The 22,727-nt window shown below is 38.6% G+C and overlaps 2 protein-coding genes across 2 annotated transcripts in view; one reads left to right on the forward strand and one right to left on the reverse strand.

Moving 5' to 3' along the window:
- Positions 1–1,377: 1,377 nt before the first annotated feature.
- sgcb (sarcoglycan, beta (dystrophin-associated glycoprotein)) lies at positions 1,378–22,712 on the reverse strand. The gene is made up of 6 exons (XM_048531196.2): positions 22,631–22,712; positions 21,260–21,466; positions 14,761–14,946; positions 10,443–10,634; positions 6,425–6,556; positions 1,378–5,484 (listed from the first exon to the last, which is right to left on the reverse strand). The coding sequence occupies exons 1-6, from the start codon at positions 22,643–22,645 to the stop codon at positions 5,281–5,283; spliced, it is 936 nt and encodes a 311-aa protein (XP_048387153.1). The 5' UTR covers positions 22,646–22,712; the 3' UTR covers positions 1,378–5,280.
- Positions 22,031–22,727, forward strand: part of spata18 (spermatogenesis associated 18) — a 75,891-nt gene continuing 75,194 nt past the window's right edge. The window contains exon 1 of the mRNA XM_059647754.1: positions 22,031–22,126. Within this exon, the coding sequence (XP_059503737.1) occupies positions 22,118–22,126 (9 nt within the window). The 5' untranslated portion in view covers positions 22,031–22,117. The remainder of the gene's footprint in view (positions 22,127–22,727) is intronic.

Consider the following 22,727-nt stretch of genomic DNA (forward strand, 5'->3'; position numbering starts at 1 on the left):
AATTTATGAACTTATAATCAAATGGCAAGAAATTAACAACTATTTTTCCTCAAAGCCATGTTTAGACCAGATTTCTCATCTGTGGGTGGAATTCAGACTGCTTGACTGTGTTCAAGATTATTAAGAATATTCCATGCTATAACCCTATTTGTCTACCTTGGACTACAATTATTCACAACAGTATCTGCAGATGCATATTTCCTAAACCACATTTTTAAATTCTTCACATTACTTCTGAGCTTTCTTCCATCATTTCCACTCTACAAGCTTTGTTGAGGGTAACTTAAATGTTTGAGCCTGTCCACCTTTGCGTCAAGGGCTGTCTCTTGAATTTTCAAACATTTCCTCCATCTTGCATATTCACTCTGATTAAAATTTTAATGTATGGTATACTGTAACCATTTAAATAGTTTTAAAATATTCCAAGAAGTCTTGTACTTTTCTGTGCTTTAAATGATACTGTCAACTTATAACTTTTATTGAACAATTTTTAGATACAAATGTGGTTTAATGCTAAGAATGCATCATGTTGTACAGAAAATTTCATGACCCCTCCCACATTTGCAAAACCTTTAGGCCAAAATCAAAGTGAAATATTATGTTAATGGATTACTACAATTAAACCATTAAAGATTGCTTCAGAAAAAGGAATGACTCCTGAAAAAGTGGATGACTTTTAGAAATCTGAAATGTCTTTGGAAGCTTGAGCGGCTTTATATAAATCTTCATTTAAATAACCAACAGGGGGAATATTCCTGTTTATTCACATTCTAAAGAGGAATACTCTGACTGGAGGATGACTTCTGCTCCCTCATTTGGGAAGAAGCTATGTCAATAGCAGCCAGGATTGTAAGTACATACGTTACCCAGGATGAGGTAGGAGCGGTTAGTATTAAACCAAGTTGGGGTTCAAGGCCCAGGGCGAGAGGGATGAAGGTCTTGACCGAGATGCCCAGGAGGGAAGTACACTCATGCACCCATGATGTGGCAATGAGCCCACACAGACAAGCCTACTTCATTTCTGCCCAAGATCTGACAAAGTAACCTTCCAAGCTCCTGCTACCGAAACCCAATTTTCCCCAACAGTAAAACTGAAGTTGAAATTGAGTCACTTATGGGACTCAACTGAATACAGGCAACGGCAAGTGTGTCTTGCCTATGCCATTTTTAAACTGCGCATGGGTTGGAGTGAGTAGCAGCATGAGGGGAAAGCGCTTGGTGATAATTTCATGACGCCTCCCACATTTGCAAAACCTTTAAGCCAAAATCAAAATGAAAGATTACGTTAATAGATTACTACAATTAAACCATTAAAGATTGCTTCATAAAGTCAAGAATCCTACACAATTAGCCAAAAAAAGCAATAATCTCTAGGACTGTTATTCAAACAAACAGTATTTATTAAACAAAACACACAATTGCATTGAATACTTTCATAAAATATTACCTACAATGGTAAAGACAACCGAGATATACTGTGCCCATGCTAAGTCAAACAAGTTTGCCATTCAGTCTGTTCGCGTAAGCTACTGGTCAAGAATGATGCATTGAGAACTTCAGTTCAACATGTTAAATTAACAATCAGCAAAAATGTGTTAAATATTTTTTTATAGGCATTTGAAAAAGGGTAATATGGACATCTTTAAGTGATAAGATTATTACTTTTTCTGTTTTATTTATATTTTTCTACATAAACTCTTACAAACACAAATAATTTACTTAATTAGCCATTCAATTCAGCTCCCAAAATGTTGTCCATAGCTTTTATTCAGGAGGAAGAAGTTCCTAAGTAAAAACAATTCCAAATAAGTTTTGAAGAGGCAGTAGTGTTCAAACATTCTCTTTAAACTTATCTGAAAAGATATTGCAGTGTTTACAGAAAAGGTTGGATATAACATGAGGCAAATTAGCCTTTCAGAAAGTGGTAATTGTTTCATTTAGTTGATTTGAAAAAATTCCATCACCAGTTGAAATCCATCTGTCATTCTCTGTTTAAAACTGAATTTCTTGCTTCATGCAACATTGTATTATCACAATATTTTAAACAAATACATAAATATGTAGGAAGGGCTGAAAAAACCCCACACTGCAAAAATGAAAAGCATTTTAAAATGATTAAGATTCAATATAAAATAGACTATGCCAGCAACTTGTGATCTGTTAAGTTTTAATAAACTGCTTTTTGTAACAATGCTCAGCTGCTTAGAGCACTTGGTATCAATAACTGAGTGAAGTTACAAGTGATTATTACAGTATTCTGCTATGACACTGTTCAATGTAAAACTCTTCTATGATAGAGGAATAGTGAAGCAGCACCATTAAAGCTATATTACATTTCTTTAACAATACACATGCAATACTGAAAAACAGACTCAGAAATACAATCACTTAGTAGTTCAAAACTTGAATATTGCTTAAAGGGAAGGCAACAGCCTAGTGGTATTATTGCCAAACTGCAAATCCAGAGAACCAGGCAATTTTCTGGGGGGCCCATTGCAAATGGTGGAATTTGAATTCAATAAAAATCTAGAATTCTTGAATTCTAACAATGACCATGAGTCAATTGCCAGAAAAACCCTCACTAATGTCCTTTAGGAAAGGAAACCGCCATCCTTACCTGGTCTGGCGAATATGCGACTCCAGACCCACAGCAATGTGGGCGACTCTTAATTTCTCCTAGGCGTTTGGGAATGGGCATTAAATTCTGGTCTAGCCAGAGGTGTTTTCGTTCCATGAAAGGATTTTTAAAAAAGTAACATACTGTCAAAGTTTTTCATTTTGCACTCCAGACAAATGCAAAAATGTCAAGTTTAAAGTGGTCACAATTTATACCAGCACTGGTGTTGACAATACATCCAATACGTAGACTACAAATTCCAGTGATTGGGTCAAATCAAACAGCATGTTTTTTTTCAATTGTTTGTAATGAGCACTCTGCATCCAAAGACACCGTTCTTGCTAAACCCAAAACAAAGCATCTACCACAAAGTACTTACACTAATGTGCCAGCCAACCAGCACCTTTTCTCTCCAGTAATATGAACTGTTGATATTGTTTTATGTATTAGTCTTGACAGGTGGAACGTGGTAACATGTCTTTTCTGTTTGGCAACATTCAAGTGTGATACAAAAATAGTAACTCTATACAATAAATAACAAGGTGTAGAGCTGGATGAACACCACAGGCCAAGCAGCATCAGAGGAGCAGGAAAGCTGACGTTTTGGGTCTGGATCCTTCTTCAGAAAATTTTCTGAAAGAGGAGCTTTCTTGCTCTTCTGATGCTACTTGGCCTGCTGTGTTCATCCAGCTCTACACCTTGTTATCTCAGATTCCCAGCATCAGCAGTTCCCACCATCTCCAACTCTATGCAAGAGATTAGCTGTCTAATCCTGAGCATTAAGCTCAAAGCGCAAAACACACTTGATTAAGATAAAACGCAGACTCGAACTTAATGACTATTTTAAAATCTTTTTCAGTTAGATATAGACACTTGACAAGACTCAGCCATGGGGGCACTATGCAAGTTGTGTTGTGACTTTTTGCAGCCTTTTGACAACTTCCTAAGCCTACGTTCTTTAGTGATAGTAACTGTAGGGCTAAATCTCATCCATTAATTTGATAATACTAACTTTTGGTTTCTGTCTACAGAAAACAAACTGATCTTTAAATAAGTTATAAGATCATGGTTATATGGTGCAGTGAATGCACTTTAGCTCCAAAGCTTAATTACCTTTGCATTCACTCTTCACAAATAACTAGTTATTAATGAACAGTCTCTCCAAAGCTATTTTTAGTCACAAATGTTACTTTTTCACAACGTTTCAAGCAGGCTTGTTTTGGATTTTAATTTGAAAAGCCATCAAAAAATATAACTATTTAATTTTGCATCTAAACTTTGTCATTTTCTTTACTAACAAAACATTTTGTAGTGTATATGAAATCAGAAAGATAAAGCATGTTTTGACTTTTGGTTTAATCAATTAAAAGTTGAACATTTCTTTAGCTCAGCTTAAAATATGTTCAAATAAAATGTAAGACATCAAGCCACTTTCCACTAATTAAGCTTTCCAATCACTGTTAGTATAAACTTTAGAAACATGTTAAGAGATATTAGCCATCTCATTTTATGAGAACTAATTGTAGAACAGTGAAGCTTGCATTAATTCTTAAGTTTATTTCAACTACTTTTATGTTTTGTAAACAGTAACTCCAATGAAATTAGAATATAGCTGGTAAATTCTTTACACAGTTCTCTTGTTCATGCTTCGAAGGAATTATTATGGCAACCTTCCCCAAAATTGTCAAAAATGTCAATTTTCTGCACTGATTGCGTTGCTCTTCCACTTCCAAGATTAAGCTTACTGCTATGTGAAAAAAGTAGAATGTTGAGTTTTCTGCTGTGTAATTGCAAGTATGGGATTCTCCTTTCTGTTAAAATGAACAGGACTAGAATCATAGGTCTTCTCAACAATAACCACAATGTTGTGCCCTGCAATGTGATGCAGTGATTGTAAAGTACATTCAAGAATAGCAAAATTGGATACATGATATATGCTCCTTTCCAGATAGGATGATAAAATTAGATTCCCTGGAGACACCCCTATCTACCATTTGATTGAGAGCTACTGATGCATGGATTTTTTTGGGGATGTTTACATGAGATGAAAGACAAGTTCAATTCTAACCTTTCGAAGCAATGCGTTGCTCACTTACACATCTAGAAAAAGGTAAATCCTAGTTCAATTCCACAATTAATATAAAATGCTTACTTTATTAGGGATTTTATAACAAACTCATTGTGTAATGCTGATTGCCAAATTCAAAATATGAGGTGGTGGAGCTAGTTTTATTATTTTAAAGTGTTCTTAATATTAATGTATTTATGCCATTTTCAGTCAACGAAAGTTTAAGAAAAATGTTTTGAGTTGGAGTCGAACCTTATTTACAGTTTTAAACCATAGGTTTAATTTTATGCAAAATTTTAATTCTCTCCATACTCTTAACTCAATATCTGTTGTATTACATGGACTTTGTCCTGCCAATTTGATTTATTTCCTGTTTGTAACAAAAGGCCATTGTTCAAGCTGCTGTTGAACTATACAACTCTTGTATCTTATTGTAATGTCTACTCAAATTAAGTCAGGCACTTAATTTATTTTAGTCACTGTTCCTTTATAACCTAAGTGACCCATCTGCATTAAACGGCTTCACTTTTTTTTGAATGATAAATTAAGCCATCATCTATCCCCTCATTTCTCAGTATATGCTAGGTTTTCCTCTTCAGTGCATGATTCCACAGGGATTGTTGGATGTTTGACAACCCATATTTCCATTTTTCACCGGAACTCGGAAGAGTGTTCCATCTGCACACATACAGAGTTTATAACGCTCCCAGCCATCATCTACCAGAAATTCTCCAGTTGATGGATTTGGAAGACGTGATGTATTAATCATCACTGTGCCATTAAGAATTATACTGTTTACCTAGGGGTAAAAGCATTAGAAAAATTAATCATTTTTACCACCTTTTGGAACAAAACATTAGGTAGGCACATTATGTGCAACTTGAGAAATGAAAAGAAAATTAGAAATTAAAAACTCCACTGCACTGTCTCAAGTCTATGTTCAAAATCTGGACACTTCTTCTCTAAAAAAAATAATATTTTAAGCTTTAAGTTTCCCTATTTTATGGTTAGTCTCCCTATTTTCTAAATGTGGTCAGAACTCTGCATGTCCACATCCAAAATTTTCACAAAGCAGTGGATCATCTACCACTAGTCAGATGCCCACAGAACTCTCTCAAAGATTCTCCTTATATTAAGCCCCATCTATTACATTTCTTTTCTTCCCAATTCTCTCTCGCCTTTCATTTGTTCAAAATTTGTTACATTTCTAGGTTGTGTCACAGATGCTGTATGATCTGTTGAGCATTTCCAGAACTTGGTTTTTATTTCAGATTTTCAACGGCTAAGGTATTAACTGAGCAGCAGTTTCTCTTTTTATCTTTCTCGATTTAAGGGGATTGTTTTCGTTTCCTTCCAAACTGTTGGAACATTCTAAAAGATAAGGAATTCTGGATGATCTAGCAATCAGTCTACCATATATACTGATCACTTAAAACCATCATGGCCAGGGAATTTGTTAGTTTTCAGTCCCATTAATTTCTCCAGTATTAACTGAGAAATTTAAATTTGTGCTAGATTAGACCCTTTGCATCTCACTACTTTTGGAACGTTTTTGAGTTTTCAATGAAGACATACGAAATATTATTCGAATTCCTGTGTCATCTTTTATCATATTACAATTTTTCCCATCTATTTGTCAGTACAATTCAAATAAACATTAATTTTAATTGGAACACAAGTAAGAAATGAAAACCACTACTCTATTACCAAACAAAGTTATCAAAGACCTCTGCACTCACAGCCTTGAGTTCCATATCACCTCGCATGCGAAATTCAATGGTTTTGCCCATGATGAAGACTCCTTCATTGCCACGCACAATCACACGGCCACCAGCATGAATCTGAAGATCAGTGCTATGATTGCTTGTTATCTGAAAGAACGATCTAATTTGTGTCAGTCACAGACATTGAATATGTCAGCATAAATAAATGTTTAAAACACACCCCAACCTTAGAATTTCCACAAAATATTGTTCTGATGGTATTAGTTTCTAACATGTATTTTATGCAGTACCAGCAACATGTTTTTGTTGTAAGCATAGGGAGATCATTTAATGCATTTAAGGTAATACTGGCAATACTCTAACTACTAAGCTTATTAAAATAGCTGAATCCTCTTTCACTCTCTCTCTTCTGGAAATTCCATAAATAGATTTATACCAATAAATATGATACTTGTGGAACAGGCCATGCCTTGTGAATGATAAATGTCAGCAAAAATAAACAGCATGCATACCCATCTATATATAAACATCATTGCATTGATACTGTAATAAACACATGCATGAGTGAAATGTAGGGATGTGTGTGAAACTGAGTATCTGGACAGCCATAGAAATAGACCTACAGCACATTAGAAAACTGAATGTCCAAACCAAAAAAAGCCCCAATATATAGAGAATAGAAAATACAAAGTCATTAAAAGAATCTTGAAAATATATCCATCGGTACTTAATTATAAGCATCAATTTCTAATTAGAATGTTTTTATTATTTATAGAATTTCTTTCAAGAATAAATGGTGTTTCTAAGATTGGAGAAGAGTTAGATTTGGTGTGCTGTAGGGGTCAGGGCTGTATCCATATTTATGCTAAATTTAATTGCACCTCCAACACCGAAGGCTGTTCAACCAAAACGGCCTGCGTCGTGTTTTTTAAGAAATTGTGTTGATTTATAATTTATACACTTATAGGATTCTATAATTAATACACGTATACAGATGCAAAGAAAATAAAAATTTGCATTTTTATACTGACTTCCATAACCTTGAAGCATCTCAAAACACTAGAATTAATGAATCACTTTGGGACTGTGTATATCATGCTTTAAGAATTTATTGAGAACAGTAAAATAGGAGCTCTGGAGCAAACACAAATGACGATTACAATAAGAAAGCTCAGGAAAACTGATTATTTGATAGGATAAGCTGATGCAGTTTATATGGGTGTATGTGAGGTCTTACAAGTTGGAAGGAAAAACAAGGATTGAGTATATATTCACTAAGTTTGCTGAGGTATCTAGGTGATAAAGGAAAAACCTTGGGAGTTCAAATATATAATAACAATTCAGGTGGATAAACACATTTTAAAAGGCCCAACAGTATTTCTAGATTTACAATGATGCCTCAGTTTGTCGGGGTGTTTGGTACCAATTCCGGTTCTTTTTCTCAGTGATTTGTACACAGAGTCAAATTCAATGTGTTTGCTGATGGAGTTCCAGTTGAAATACTAGGCCTCCAGGAATTGCCTGGTGTGTGTCTGTTTGGCTTGTGCGACTAAGGATGTGCTGTCCCAATCAAATTTGTTTGAGAAGATTTGTAGCTCGGGCTATGGATGAGATTGTAGACATGCTCGCTGAGCTGGTGGGTTTGGAATTCAACTGGGGCAACACATTCATAATTGCTCAAGGCAAACAGAGACACACCAGGGAATTCCTGGAGGCCAGGTATTCTAACCAGAACTCCATCAACAAATACACTGAATTAGACCCTGTGTACAAACTACTGAGAAACAGAACTGGAAATGGTACCGAACAGCCCAACAAGCCGAGCAATATAAATAATGAGCGGGACAGAACACCGATGCTTCACCGGAGGCACACTGGTGACGTTACCTCTCAGGGTGACAAAACATTTGTAACCTAACCCTCCAGCTTGGTGAGCACGTCTACAATCTCACCCAAAAAAAACCAAGATTTTGGGTGCACTTACTGCATGCACATTAAAAGTCAAAGAAACCATTCTGCATAGGTTTAGCAGACTAAGACCAGAAATGGAAACTATGGGTTGAATACTGGCTACCCTGCAACCATTTAAAGGCTGTGGTCATTAAGAGACCTGCGCTGAAACTTCCATCCTTCAGGGACAAAGTCAGATGCCAGTCAATGAGGTACTATAAGGTCCCGAATACTAGTGTGAGAACGGGAGACACTCAGTCCCGCTGATCAGTCCCACTGTCAGGCAGCTCTGATCAGCAGCAAAACTTCACGAAAAAAAAATCAAAAATGTGATGTCACAGAATACCTGATGGGTGAGTATTTTGCCCATCTATCATGAAGGACTGAATTTATTAAATGTCAGATTTTATAAATATTAGTATTTGTACAAGATTTATTAAAGCTTATTGGGAAGTGTAGGGTTTATTAGTCATACTTAACTAACTTTAATTTAACATCATAAATATGGCAAGGCAGACGACGTGCAGCAACTGTAGGAAACGGGAGCTTTTCAACTCCACTCCACATGATCCAGTGTAAACATATATTGAAGCAAAATTTGCAGATCAAAAAACTTTGGTTCAGAGTCAGTCACTCAGCAGACACTGCAATACACTAGGAAGGTGGGAAGTTATCCGGACACTTTGTTTCAGGCAGTCTCATCCCTCTAGAATATGGTCGTTTAATTTGGACATGGTCAGGGACAGGAGGGTGTAACTGTAAGTGAAGTAGGTAAGGTGCACCAAAAAGTTAGAATTGCAGGAACCTCAGCCTTTGCAATTGCCCAAGAGATTTGAGTTTCTTGTATGGATGAAAACAGGCAGTGCAGGGTGGCTGAGTGAACTACCAATTGCACCATGATATGAGAGGTAAGTTGACAGGAATGTAATGGTAGAAGGGGCCGGCACAGGGAGATAGATACAGTTTTCTGAAGCTTAGAGCAAGAGTCCAGATGGCGGTGTTGTCTGCTTGGAGTCAGTATTTGGGATATCTCCTTTGGACAGGAGAGTAACTTGCAGTAGAGGGGAGGATCATATTGTGGTTCTAAATATGGTAGATACCAATACTGACAGAACTAGAAAAGAGATCTTGCTGAGGGAATATGAGCAGATTAGAGTTAAATTAAAAAGCAGAACCTTTAGGATAATCTCTATATTATTACCGCAGCCACAAGCAATTTGACAAAGGATAACTAAAGTTAGAAATGAATGCACGGACTGGTGTGGATTTTGATTGTCTGTAGCACCGAAACCAGAACTGGGAAAGTGGGATCTGTACGATTAGACAGTTTTCACCTGAACCTGCTCAGATCAGAATTCTGAGATAGTAGGAACTGCAGATGCTGGAGAACCTGAGATAACAGGGTGCAGAGCTGGATGAACACAGCAGGCCAAGTAGCATCAGAGGAGCAGGAAAGCTGACGTTTCGGGCCTAGACCTTTCTTCATTTTCTGAAGAAGGGTCTAGGCCTGAAACGTCAGCTTTCCTGCTCCTCTAATGCTGCTTGGTCTGCTGTGTTCATCCAGCTCTACGCCTTGTCATCCCAGATCAGAATTCTGGCAAGTTGAATTACTGGGGTGGTGGACAGGGTTTTAAACTAAACAGTGGAGAACACACATCAGGTTTTGGGGGATCCTGCAAACTAGATAGAGAAGACAGGACAGCAGTAAGGAAAATGATGATAGGAAAGGACAAGAATGTACAATCTAAGAATGCAACAGCAGACGGAGCTAGAAGTTATTTTCTATATCAGACAAAACTGATCATATTATGGTTGAATTTCACATTCAGTTTAAGTCGGACAAACGGATCCAAGATTAGAATTTTAAACTTAAACACGAGCAATAATGAGAGCATGAAACAGCTGGCAAAAGTAAACTGGGAACTAGATTCATAGACTGGCTGAGATACAATAGCAAACATTTAAGGAGACGTTTCAGAATATCCAGAAAATATATCCAGTAACAAAAGTTGCAAAGGAAGGATGTGTGTGAAATAGCATGAAGTACTGAATGTCAAAGAACTCCAACATGTTTAATACTAACCCTCTCTGTGGATGCCTTTTGTACATTCAGTGTCTTCACACCTTTGGGCAAATGGAACTCGTGGGTATCATAGTCAGTGCTAAACACAGTTTTCTGGGTCCGGGGATCAACAAACGACATTCCAATATCACTAGTGATGGAGGTTTTATCTTTCTCTACACTGAGCTTGGTTGTTCCCTGCTGGAACACCACCTAGAAAGAGCACAGGATCAAAAGTTGTGATTATAAATTCATAAAGTAATATCACAAAGAAGAATTGCACAGGAACTTATTTAGGTATGTTTGTCTTTGCTATATTGTAAGCTTGTGAATAAGTAACCTAAGTAATAGTTTGACTGGTTATCAGATGGGCAAGTCTCAGCGTTGCAGTCACTAGATTTGCTTCGGTATGGTGAGAGAGGCAGTATGTGTAAGCCAGTCAATTCCCCACAGGGCAGGAAAGAAAACATTCCAAACTACTTTCATGCACTTCACGGTGTTCTCAAATAAAAATAGAAAAAGATAGAAAGCTAGGTGAATTAACTTGTCCTTTCTCCTTCAAAAGAGGAGGAATGGTACGGTGAGAAAAGAAAGGTAAAGGGAAATTAAAATTTCCCAATTTCAGGAACATGCTGCACTTAAAAATTTTAATAAGTGTTCTGCATTATAACGCATCAGATTTTAAATTGTAGAGATTACACAAATTACAGATGACTTGGTGTTTTTATATTTTTGTGGTTCAAGGTATTCACATCCAACATCTTTGCCCGCACAGATTTACTCATTTTAATCATGGAAGAAAATTTTTACATGGACTCCAGTTTAAAAACTTGATGCTGTTAAATTAGAAAGGACTGATATATTCACTCAATCTGTGCTAAATTAATTGTAGAAATACAAGTTACTGTAATGGGACAATTGCCAGTTTTCCACTATTACTGATGTACTATGCTCCGAGGCTCTTCCTGGTGCTTGAGGGCCAGGCAGCCTCTGGCTCTCCCTTGTCCTACTCCTCTCTTGGTCTCAGGGTAGATTGGTAAAAGGTCCAACGAATACTAACTCTATGAGAACAAATCTAACATGTGAATCATTGATTTTCTCATCTGCCACTGAAACATTCCACTAACACAGATGGTCTGATGCCTAGGATTTTTCTTTCTCAAAACCGATTTTAAAAAGTTGGGAGTTTGTTGCTTGTTCCGCGTGCATTTAACGGATTGGAGGGTGAATTAACAAATCAATTGATTTGAAAAACTTAAATGAAACTTAAGGGAGATTCAATTCTTATGTATGTGGATCAAGACAATGTAAGAAAGGTGTCGCTGGGTAAATAGATTCTCTTGCTGATTCAATGAATGAACTTCAAAAAAGACCTGATGCTGTAAAAAGATTTGGTTCTGAAGGAATTCATGTTAAAATTGTAGTAGCTCTACCCAACCACAGAGGTAGCTGAGTTCTGCACAAGTACATGAAGGGAACAGATGCATTCTATACGGTTGACAGCCCTTAGTACTAATGCCTGACTAGTAATACAAACTGTATTTACTACTGTCATGCAATAAACCATCTTGTTAATTACTACTGAAAATTGAAAAGGCACTAGCACAGGAGACTTGGTGGCAGTGGGAGCTCTCTCAACCACTCCTAGTCTAGTGTCATTTAGTGGTGGCAAATATCAGAACATTCCACGTACAGGCCATCTCATGTGAGACATTAAACAAACTCTATTTACATTCCTGATTGTAAATATTACTTACGGAGCCAGTGTTGGTGGGCTGGGTGTTGGCATTAACTACACACCACGCTCACTTGTTCTGAAGGTACACTTCTCAAAAGAGAAAATCAATTGATGGCAAAGACATTTCCATTTGGCTTGTCAAAGATTTTTGTTGCCCCTTGCATGCTCTGAAATTGACTTTGATTGTCTTTGTCTCCACATTTGGGGTGTCCTCTAGTCTGGGTTACCATGCTCAGCTTGCTGTAAAGTACTGTCTTTAGTATTTGTGAATCTTATTTGCAAGTCATTGCAACACATGGCCAACCAAACCAACCTGAGCTTTGATATGCATTCTCTCAATCAGATAAATTAATCAAGAACTGCAGATGCTGCAGAACTGAGGCAAAAGCAGAAATTGCTGCTGAAAGTCAGCAGGTGGTATCTGTGGGTAGAAAGCATTATGAAGAGTCACTGGACTCAACATTGACTTAGCATTCTTTCAATGCCAGGATTGCAACACAATGCAAGAACTGTAGTGTTAGAAATTCTGCCCTGATACCTGATGTTACAAAGAGAACTCTGACAGCATGGGTAGAATACTTACAATTGCTTTACATGTTGCTCATCAGTTGATCAAGCCTCACACCCATAAACAACTGATCTAGAAATACTGCCTGGTAGGTAAATTTTAATTTTTGTTCTGAGACAGACTTTGGCAAAGTCTATCAGTTTTGTCAGCTGATGGCTGATTTTGTTATCCCGTGTAGTGTAACTGAAGGTAATACTCAAGATAGCAAAGCTCCTACAATGAACAGAGGGGTGTGATGTATTAATAGTGACTGTGGGATCTTAAAGTACATGATATAGGGCTGGTTGATACAAGATCTGCGTCCATTGTGGACTTTGTTAGGCTGGTATTCTAAGGCAGGGCTAAGCAATCAACAAGCAGTCGAACATTCTCCATTGAACGTGCTGCAAGAACATAGTTATTTGCAGGTGAGTTTCCTCAGTAACTGTTTATGACCTTTGTCTGAGCCTTGACATCTTTTACAAACTGAAGAGTTTGTTGTCTGTCCTGAAATCCATGCAGAGTTGGGGTGTAACCTTCTTACTTAATACTTGGTCTATTTTGAAAGATAACAGCATAAATTACAGTTTTCCTTCAAGTATCAGTTTATTCAGATACAGAATGAAGGAATGAACTTTGAGAATTGCAAATTTTAACCAAAATCTTCAGAAAAATGTGAACTTCATAACAGGTAAGCACTAATAAACAGAGCAAAAGCAGAGGATTGGTAAATCAGCTGCATACTAATCAGGGCTTCAGAGTTGCCATGCCTCACTATTAGTTACCATAGGTATGCATGCGATTATTCATACATACACATATATTCTGTGTATGTGTGGGGGGAGGGGTTTGGAGAAGAGAGGCTTTGCTCAGTCTTCAGTCACTAGAGAATACAGGGGGCTTGCTTGCCTGAAGCCTACACTATTTTAAAAACTGATTTTCATATTCATATCATGCATTGCCGATCCACAACATGCACACATTAACATTACATGCTGAATGTTACTCTACTGGTTTATTGCTGTTTTACTTATGTTAGCATCTGTGATCACGTTAAATTTCAAGTGTTAAAATGGGGTTAAATTGTAAAACAGTCTGGAATCAGTGCCATATAGCAATTTGAAAAGAAAGATCATAATTTTAAATTTGAGCTATTGCTGGATTGAGAGCAAATGTAGGACAGGAAACCCAGAGGTGATGGGTAAGCATGGGCTGGTGTGATTTTGGATAATGGTAGCAGAGTGTTGCATGAGTTTTTTTTGAGGAAGGTAAAAGATACCGGTCAACCAGGAGAACTCTGTTTTATCATTGTAATCATCAAATCCAGAAAGAACAAAACTATGGATGTGTATTCAACAGATAGACTGATGCAGGGGTGGAGAAGGGTAACAACAGAAGTGGAAGGAGGCAGTCTTGGTATTAGGAAAGGATACCTGGTGGGTGACAAGAGTTTGGAGAAAGAGGAGGGGGAGAGAACAAGTCATATGTTCAATACAAGTTTAGGATGCTGTTAGGTAAACAAATGGGCACAGCCTCAAATCACAGCCAGAGAGGGGGATGGAATACTCGGCTTAGAAACGAAATTAGGGGTGGTGTAGAGAATAGCTTCCAAATTTTTAACTGGAAGAAATTTTGTCACCAATATTAGTTGTCAGACAAGCAATGCAACAAATCAAATGCAATGGGACAGTTTGAGACAGTCGATGATGGATCTGGATGTCATTAATTTATATGTGGAATCTTGCTTTGTTTCTGATTACATCATCGAGGAGCTGTATGCAGATGAGAAATGGGAGGCCAGTTGGTAGATATTTGGAGAACTCTAGATGAATATTTTTACATTTCTAGCTCCACATGGAAATTCAGCTATTCTGAAGGGCATTTAACAGCATACATTATATTTTTCTGTGCTAAGACAGATCAACTCAAGTTATGTCAACTCATCACATTCCATGTTCAGCTTTGAAAATCTTAACATTTTTTCTACACTTTATTCATACTGTTCACCCTTTACAGTGCTTGCAAAATTTAAACTACAAAAGGGCTAGACTTACTGGTTGATTATTGCCAGTGATTAACAAGTCTTCATCTCTTCTGCCTCCTACAGTACTCTTGTGCATGGGATATACCACTCCCATGTCAGATTCCTGTTTGAACCGTAGCAACCCTTCCTCGTGAAACTCCATACTATCACAGCCATTTGGACCAATGCGAATTACTGCCCAGATAACAAGCGTAATCTGAAATAGTAACAGTCATGTTACATCACGGCCAAATAAACAGTGAAGCATTTCCATTATAATGTGTTGCAATAACCAGCAAGTTGATTGATAAATAAGAATCAAAAACAACTGACTTGAGTGAATTAACCTACTGCAGCAAACTTTGTTTTAACCAGCACCTTGTCAATCAGCATTCTTGATAAACTAGCAAAAATCACACATCTCAAATACTGCAATGTCTGAGTATTTATGTTGCAAATAAAGTATAACAGTGTGTATACCCCCTGCATTATGTTTCTGCTACTTACTGTTTTTACAGTTATTTTAGGAGGTGAATCAATGTTTTTACAACTATTTTCATTCAGGATGTTGATGTCTTGTAGCTTTGCTTGGTCAGGGTTTACTGTGGTTATGGGTACCTCTTGATTATGCAGAATATTTGATCAAACAGTGCACTGGTCACAGTTAATAAAAGGTTTTCTGTATGTTAATATACTCTTCTTGTTGTAATTTGCCAAAATCATGATGTAATTAATAGAATTTTATTTCTGCCAATACACTATAAATCCATACTACGTGGCAGCAGTCATCATCAACTGCCATTGATTTGAGGACCTGCAGATTTTTATGCATTTTTATGCACATGGGGCAGGATATCTCTCTCATGAGACAGTGGGTTCGAGACAGCAAGGATTGCTCCTTTACTTTCTTTCTCTGCCACCATTCTGCCTTTGGTCAGTCTCAACATGAAGACGTTATGGCTCAGCAGTTTGATAGACAAGTTATTGCTATTTTGAATAATCGGTAGTAAAGTCCTCTCCATTATTAATGTCCAAGTTGCCATGTTTTGAGAAAAGACACAGTGACTTTGAAGTGTAAAACAAGATATAAAAGAAGATTATAAGAGTTTTTTTTTAAGATATTATAAAAGGTAAGAGAAAGGCAAAAGTGGACATTGGACTGCTGCAGAAGCAGAAATCATAGAATCACTACAGTGTAGAAACAGGCCATTCAGCCCAACAAGTCCACACCATTCCTCTGAACAGCATCCCACCCAGACCCATTCCCTCAATTTCTCATGTCTAACCCACCTAGCTTAAACATCCCAGGGCACTACGGGAAATTTAGCATGGCCAATCCATCTAACCTGCACATCTTTGGACTGTGGGAGGAAACCGGAGTACCCAGAGAAAACCCATGCAGACACTGGGAGAATGTGCAAACTCCACACAGACAGAGGCTAGAATCCATCCTGTGTCCCTGGCGCTGTGTGGCATCAGTGCTAACCACTGAGCCACAGTGCTGCCCACCACTAAGTAAATGTTTCATTCTGTTGCTTTCAACTTAGGCGCAACTCATCTCTACCCAGCGTCAGCATAACAGCCAACCAACACAACCAGCTGACAGCACAAGTGGCAGCGGTGGGATTCGAACCCATGCCTCCCAGGAGAATGGAACTTGAATCCAGCACCTTAGAATGATCAAGCACACTGGGAAGTAGGGAGCAAAGAAATAGATAAGGAAGTAAATAGGTACTTTGCGTCAATTTTCATGGCGGAAGACACCAGCAGCGTACCCAAACTTCAAGAGAGTCAGGAGAGAAGGTGAGGGTAGTGGCCATCACTACTTCTGGGGAAGCTGAAAGGTCTCAAATTAGTAAATCATCTGGACCTGATGGACTACACCTCAGAGTTCACAGAATCATAGTATCGTGGAATCCAGTGTAGAAACAGGCCATTCAGCCCAATAAGTCCACACTGATCTCCAAACAGCATCCTGTTTTGACTCACCCCTACCCTATCCCTGTAACCTTGCATTTCCCATGGTTAATCTATCTAACCCACACATCTCTGGAAACTATGAGAAAAGTTCTGAAGGAAATAGCTGAGGAGATTGTGGGGACATTAATGGTGACCTTTCAGGAATCGCTGGGGGCAGAGAGAATCCCAGAGGATTGGAAAATGACAAACGTAACAGCCTTCTTTCAGAAAGGAGTGAGTTGAAGATAGGATGCTATAGGCTGGTTAGCCGGACCTCAGTCATTGGTAAGATTTAAGAAACCTTTATTAAGGATCAGTTTGCAGAGTACTTAGAAGTGCATAGTAAAATAGGGCTGTGTCATCAAAGCTTCATCAAGGGGAGGTCATGCCTGACAAACCTGTTAGAATTCTCTGAAGAGCTAATGAGCAAGTTAGACCAAGGAGAGTCAGTGATCGGCATCTGTTTGGATTTCCAGTAGGCTTTTGACACGGTGCTGCACAAGATGCAGCTAAATAACGATCTGGGCAAAGGAACTAGAAGCATTGCTCATAAGAACTGTAGAAATCCCTACAGTGTGAAAGCAGGCCATTTGGCCCATCAAGTCCATACCAACACTGACGAGCAACCCACTGAGACTCACCCCCATTATCCTATCCCTATGACCCCACATTTCCCATGGCTAATCCACCTAGCCTGCATATCCGTGGGCAATTTAGCCTAGCCAATCCACCTAACCTGCACATCTTTGGACTGTGGGAGGAAACCATACCTAACCAGAAGAAACCAGAGCACCTAGAGTAAACCCACAAAGATACAGACAGAAACTGTAAACTCCACACAGTCGCCCAAGAGTAGGACTGAACCCAGGTCCTTGGTACTGTGAGGCAGCAGTGCTGGTCACTGAGCCACCATGCTATCTTGTTCCTAAGTTTGCAGATGACACAAAGATAGATGGTAGTGTTGAGGTAGTGGGGAGGCTGCAAGAGGACATGGACAGGCTGGGAGAGTAGGCAAAGAAGTGGCAGGCAGAATACAGCGTAGCAAAGTGCGACATTATGCATTTTGGTAGGAAGAATGACAATTTTCTAAAAGGAGAAAAGCTTTGGAAAAGAAACAATCTTCAGAGTCTCAGTTCGGGATTCTCTTAAAATTAGTATGCGGGTTCAGTTGACAGATAAGAAGGCAAATATAATTTAGCATTTATTTCGAGAGGGCTAGAATACAACAGCAGGGATGCACTGCTGAGACGTATAAAGCTCTGGGCGGACCACATTCAGAATACTGTGAGCAGTTTTGGGCCCTGTATCTAAGGAAGGATGTACTTGTGTTGAAGGGGGTCCAGTGGAGGTTCACAAGAACGATCCAAGGAATGAAGGGCTTGTCCTACCAGGAGCTGTTGAAGGCTCTGTGTTTGTATTTGAAGAAGTTTAGAAGATGAGGTGAGATTTCATTAAGCTTCAATAAGTACATTAACATTTGTTCGATCCAAAGAATGTAGTACAGGCAACAGTGATGGAACTGCCCAAGCATTAAGTACAATGATACATAGTCCAGTCTCACTGAAAACACTGCTCTGTACACTACAACGGTTTTGACTTGTAGAGGAGGTCTTTGTTGTTGAACAGTCACCACCATAGTTTGTAGAAGTTGAGCTAGCACAGCTGATCGGATACTGGATCTCCTCAATGGTGGTGTGTCAGGAAACATAGCTGCCAAGGTATGAGAAATGCTCAACATATTCCAGAGCGCCTCTCTATAATGAGGTATGGAATATTTGGCTGACCAGTGTGTTGATGAGTTGTTTTGGTAACCCTCGATGACAGGCCACGTTTCTTACTTGCAGTAGCAAGGAAATTAAAGAGTGGTTTGCAAATCTAGTACTGAGTGGGCAATAACACTGCAGTCATCCTTAAACTATAAATCATGCACATCTTGGTATTCAGCTTAGATTTGACACACAGGTGACCAAGTTTAAGAGTTTTCCATTTAGTCAAGATTTAATACAGACACCAGAGGGCGATTCAGCAAAATACATGTTAGGATTTTTATTACTATGGACAAAGGGAATATTTAAATCATTCTACGGAAACTATTTATCTCCCTTCATGAAAATAGTTACAATTGTGACAATCCTGAAGTTGGACGGTGCAGTAGTAGGAGTTCTTCTCAAAGCCCTAGAAGTGCACGGAGCGTTGATGTGAGCAAAGGTCCACTAGGTTTGAAGACCTCAGCTGAAACACCATGAATGTCAGATTATTTCTTTCTCCTCCTCCTCCACCTCCACCCCTCCACTCAAAACCATCTGCTTTATTGTTGCAGTTTTCTCATTGAAAGTGATTCACCTATGGACTCTACCACAGGGTAGTGGGGGATAGTCCAGAGAGTATCAGCTCAGGAGCGTTTCAAAATGTTCTTTCCAGCATCAATGGACCATGTTGTCATCCTTGAAAAGAGAAGCTTTATCCTGTGAGCAAAAGGAGGTTGTCCGTTTGTTTTGAGGTAGGATCACTGGACCCAAAACGCTAACTCTGTTATTTCCTTCACAGATACTGCCAGACCTGCTGAGCTTGTCCAGCAACTTCTGTTTTTACTCCTGATTTACAGAATTCACAGTTTTTTTTTTGTTTTTATTTGGTCAGCATGTTTTTGGATTTCTTGGACTTTTCTTCCTATCCCTCATATGCAGCCGCTGGAATGCTGCCTTGATTTGCGACCTTGGGTTGTTCTGCCAGGCAATGAAGGATGCTTGGCTTTATTCTAAGAGTCATTTATTTCACTCACAAAAACAATGTTGCTGGAATTGCTCAGCAACATCTGTGAATAAAAAGACAGAGTTAACGTTTCGGATCTGGTGACCCTTCCTCTGAACTGAAGAGTTCTGAATGGAGTTCTGAGGAAGGGTCACTGGACCTGAAATGTTAACTCTATTTTTTCCTTCATGGATGCTGCCTGTTGCTGAGCTTTTCCAGCAAATTTGTTTTTGTTCCTGATTTACAGCATCTGTAGTTCTTTCAGTTTTCATTTATTTCACTACTGTCCTAATTGAAGTAGACCTTCTAATGATGCTGCTGAAACCCAGTGGTCTTGGCACAGTCAACTGGCACAACTGACTATTTGATCCCACTTTTCAGCACAAAAACGATCAAAAGGATATGCCACCCCATCCAGACGGTGGTGATTTTAAGAAATGTTTACAGGCCCTACTAATTTAGGGTGACCAAAATATCCTGAAGTGAACTGCTCAGTCATAGATACTGCTGCTCTGTCCGACCACAAATGTCCAATGACCATCATACATCAACTTCCTGTCTGCAGATTCTTGGCTTGGGAGTCCTAACTGACCGTCCCCATACCAAGGCTTGGTTTGATTTTATTTATCATGGGGACTTTGGAACACCACCACCATCCACATAAATTTGATAGATTGGTTGTCATCTAAATAATGGTTGAGATTACCTTGCTGCTGCAGATTTCTTTCACCTTTGCAATCACTGAGATGTATAATCTTTATCTGTCTGTTCCGCTATTGAAGACTTTATATCCTGCGCTTTGTCTGGCAACTCCCCCAAACTCTCCACCATGGGTAGTCCTAGTGGGAGAAAGGAGTTGCAAGCGCCTTTGCTCAAAATACACAAACTTCACCAGGACAAGGTTGTGATCCACAGTAAGCATCCCATATGAAAATATAGCACTAAAATAGAACTATAAGAAGGGGAACAATATACAACAGCATACTAATACAGTGAAGCACAATTGACAATTCTTTAATCATTAGATGGCGTAGCTTTCAGTCATGACCACTAACATAAAAGCAGCAAGGGACAAATAGAAAACACAGAAATTAAAGATTAAAATAAATTTGTACTGGCAACATTGCTATTACCCTGATATATGAAAAAGTCACGGAAATAGATATAAAATCAAGTTAGAATGTAATTAGAATAGATGCTGTGCTTTTGTGTTGTTACGCAGGTCTTCCTTCTAACTTGATACATGGGATACAATGATCAATCTGAACGTTATTTTCAGATTCTGCAATTGGATTTTTCATGATTCTCAGAATCTGCAATCACATATAGCGGAAACTGAGTAAAAATGGCAGATTTGTCCATAGATGTGTAAGTTAGGTGGACTGGCCATACTAAATTGCCCATGGTGTTTAGGGATGTGTAGACTAGGTACATTAGCTATGGAAAATGCTGGATTATAGGGACAGGATAGGAAGACGGATCTGGGTGCAATGCTCCTTGGAGGGCTGGTGTGGACTTATTGGGCTGAATGGCTCATTTTTCCACTAGGGATTCTTAAGAACTCATTCCCTAAAGGACATTAATGAATTAGATTTTAATGACGATCTGTTGGTTTCATGAACACCATTGCAAATCTAGCTTTGAATTCCAGATTTATTTACTGCATCTTTCACCAGCTGCTGTGATGAGATTTAAACTCGTGTCTCCTGATTATTAGCCCAGAATGATTAGTAATCTAGCAAAATAACTGCTGCTATTCATTACATGAAATTCCCATGACTTTTCAGTTGGTCAACATACTGAGAAAAGATGGTACTCACAATTAAATTAATCACTGCCAAGATAAACATCAGGACAATTACACAAATGGCCAGGTTGCCTTTACGACCTCTCAATCCTGTCCTATGCAGTCTCTCTTCATCAATAGGAACATATCCAGCCTTGAAGTTGCTGTTGTGCTCTTTGTTTATATTTCTACGATCAACTGCTTTCTCGTGCATGGAACGTCGAACTGGACCATTTGAGCTCTGTCAAAATAAAAGTTGGAAATTGACACTGCAAATAATGTGCTATTGCTCTGCAGCTGTTCCCTTCTGAAAAATGTCACTCAGGTCTTACTATGAACTAATTTAGATATTTACTAAATACATTGGTTAAAAAATGTTTTGCACTTAAGAATATTTGTTGAAAATCTAAGTTATATACAGATACACTAGTTTTTGAAAGTACACATTCCAAGATTGTGCAGTACTACTACATATAAATAATTATAAACTACTTTTATAATTGAGTCTAAATACTGGAATTCCATCCCTAATGCTATCATGGGTCTACTAATTTTCAAAGGCAGCTAAAGATGGGCATTAAATGCTGACCTAGCCAGCAGCGCCCATGTCTCACAAATGAATAAAATACTCTATTCTAGTACTTCATGATTTTAAATACCATCAAGTTAATCTTTAAAGCTCCCTGCTTTAATGAAAACAAGCAATATTCAGTCCCTACTTTTCCTAGCAATTCCTTATTGTATTATTTCTATTCTGGCTTTTATTGTGATTAGCACTGTTGCTTCACAGCGCAAGCAACCCTGGTTCAATTCCACCCTTGGACGACTGCCTGTGAGGAGTTTGCATATTCCCCCCGCCGTGTCTGTGTGCGTTTCCTCCTACAGCCCAAAGATGAGCAGGGTAGGTGGACTGCCCGTGTTATATAGACCATAGTGTCCAGAGATGTTTAGGTTAGGTGAGTTGGACATGGGAAGTGTAAGGAACTAGGTTTGGATGGAATGATCTTCGGAGGGGCAGTTTGGACTTGTTGGGCCGAATGGCCTGTTCCCATATTGTAGGGACCCTATGGTTTTATGAAAGCCCAATTTTTCCAATCTTTATGTTTTGAACTCATTCGCTATGAGATTTTATTTCGTAAACTCTTCATCTTTTCCGTTAATTTTAGGCATAACTAACGGAATACTGCAGCCAGTAGCGCAGCCACAACCAACTGAGGTTTAATACAAACAACGTCATTAAAAATCACCAACTCCTCCCCAAAGTATAATTATTTTCAGAATGTTATATGAATATAATTATTTACTGTAACATATTTTCATCTTGCCACATTTTTTTGATCCAGTTCTCCCTAACGGTAAACAGTAATAGGACCAGCCCTGCTCCCCGCCTCAATCCTTCGCTCACCTCTTCCGCCGCCATCTTGTCTCCGCGCTATAGCCCCGCCCCCTTTGCTGGATTCAACTATCGGCGCGGTGGGGGGAATCTGGAATCAACCATCAGC

The sequence above is a fragment of the Stegostoma tigrinum genome, chromosome 1 (genome assembly GCF_030684315.1).
Source record: "Stegostoma tigrinum isolate sSteTig4 chromosome 1, sSteTig4.hap1, whole genome shotgun sequence".
NCBI lineage: Eukaryota > Metazoa > Chordata > Chondrichthyes > Orectolobiformes > Stegostomatidae > Stegostoma > Stegostoma tigrinum.

Bases quoted from the DNA above. Each gene is read 5' to 3' on its own strand.
- sgcb (XM_048531196.2), bottom strand. The intron at 14,947-21,259 runs GTGAGTACCATC...TTACTATTTCAG, and splicing joins TGGCAGTGATTAATTTAATT to ATTACGCTTGTTATCTGGGC. The intron at 10,635-14,760 runs GTAAGTCTAGCC...TGCTCTTTCTAG, and splicing joins TCACTGGCAATAATCAACCA to GTGGTGTTCCAGCAGGGAAC.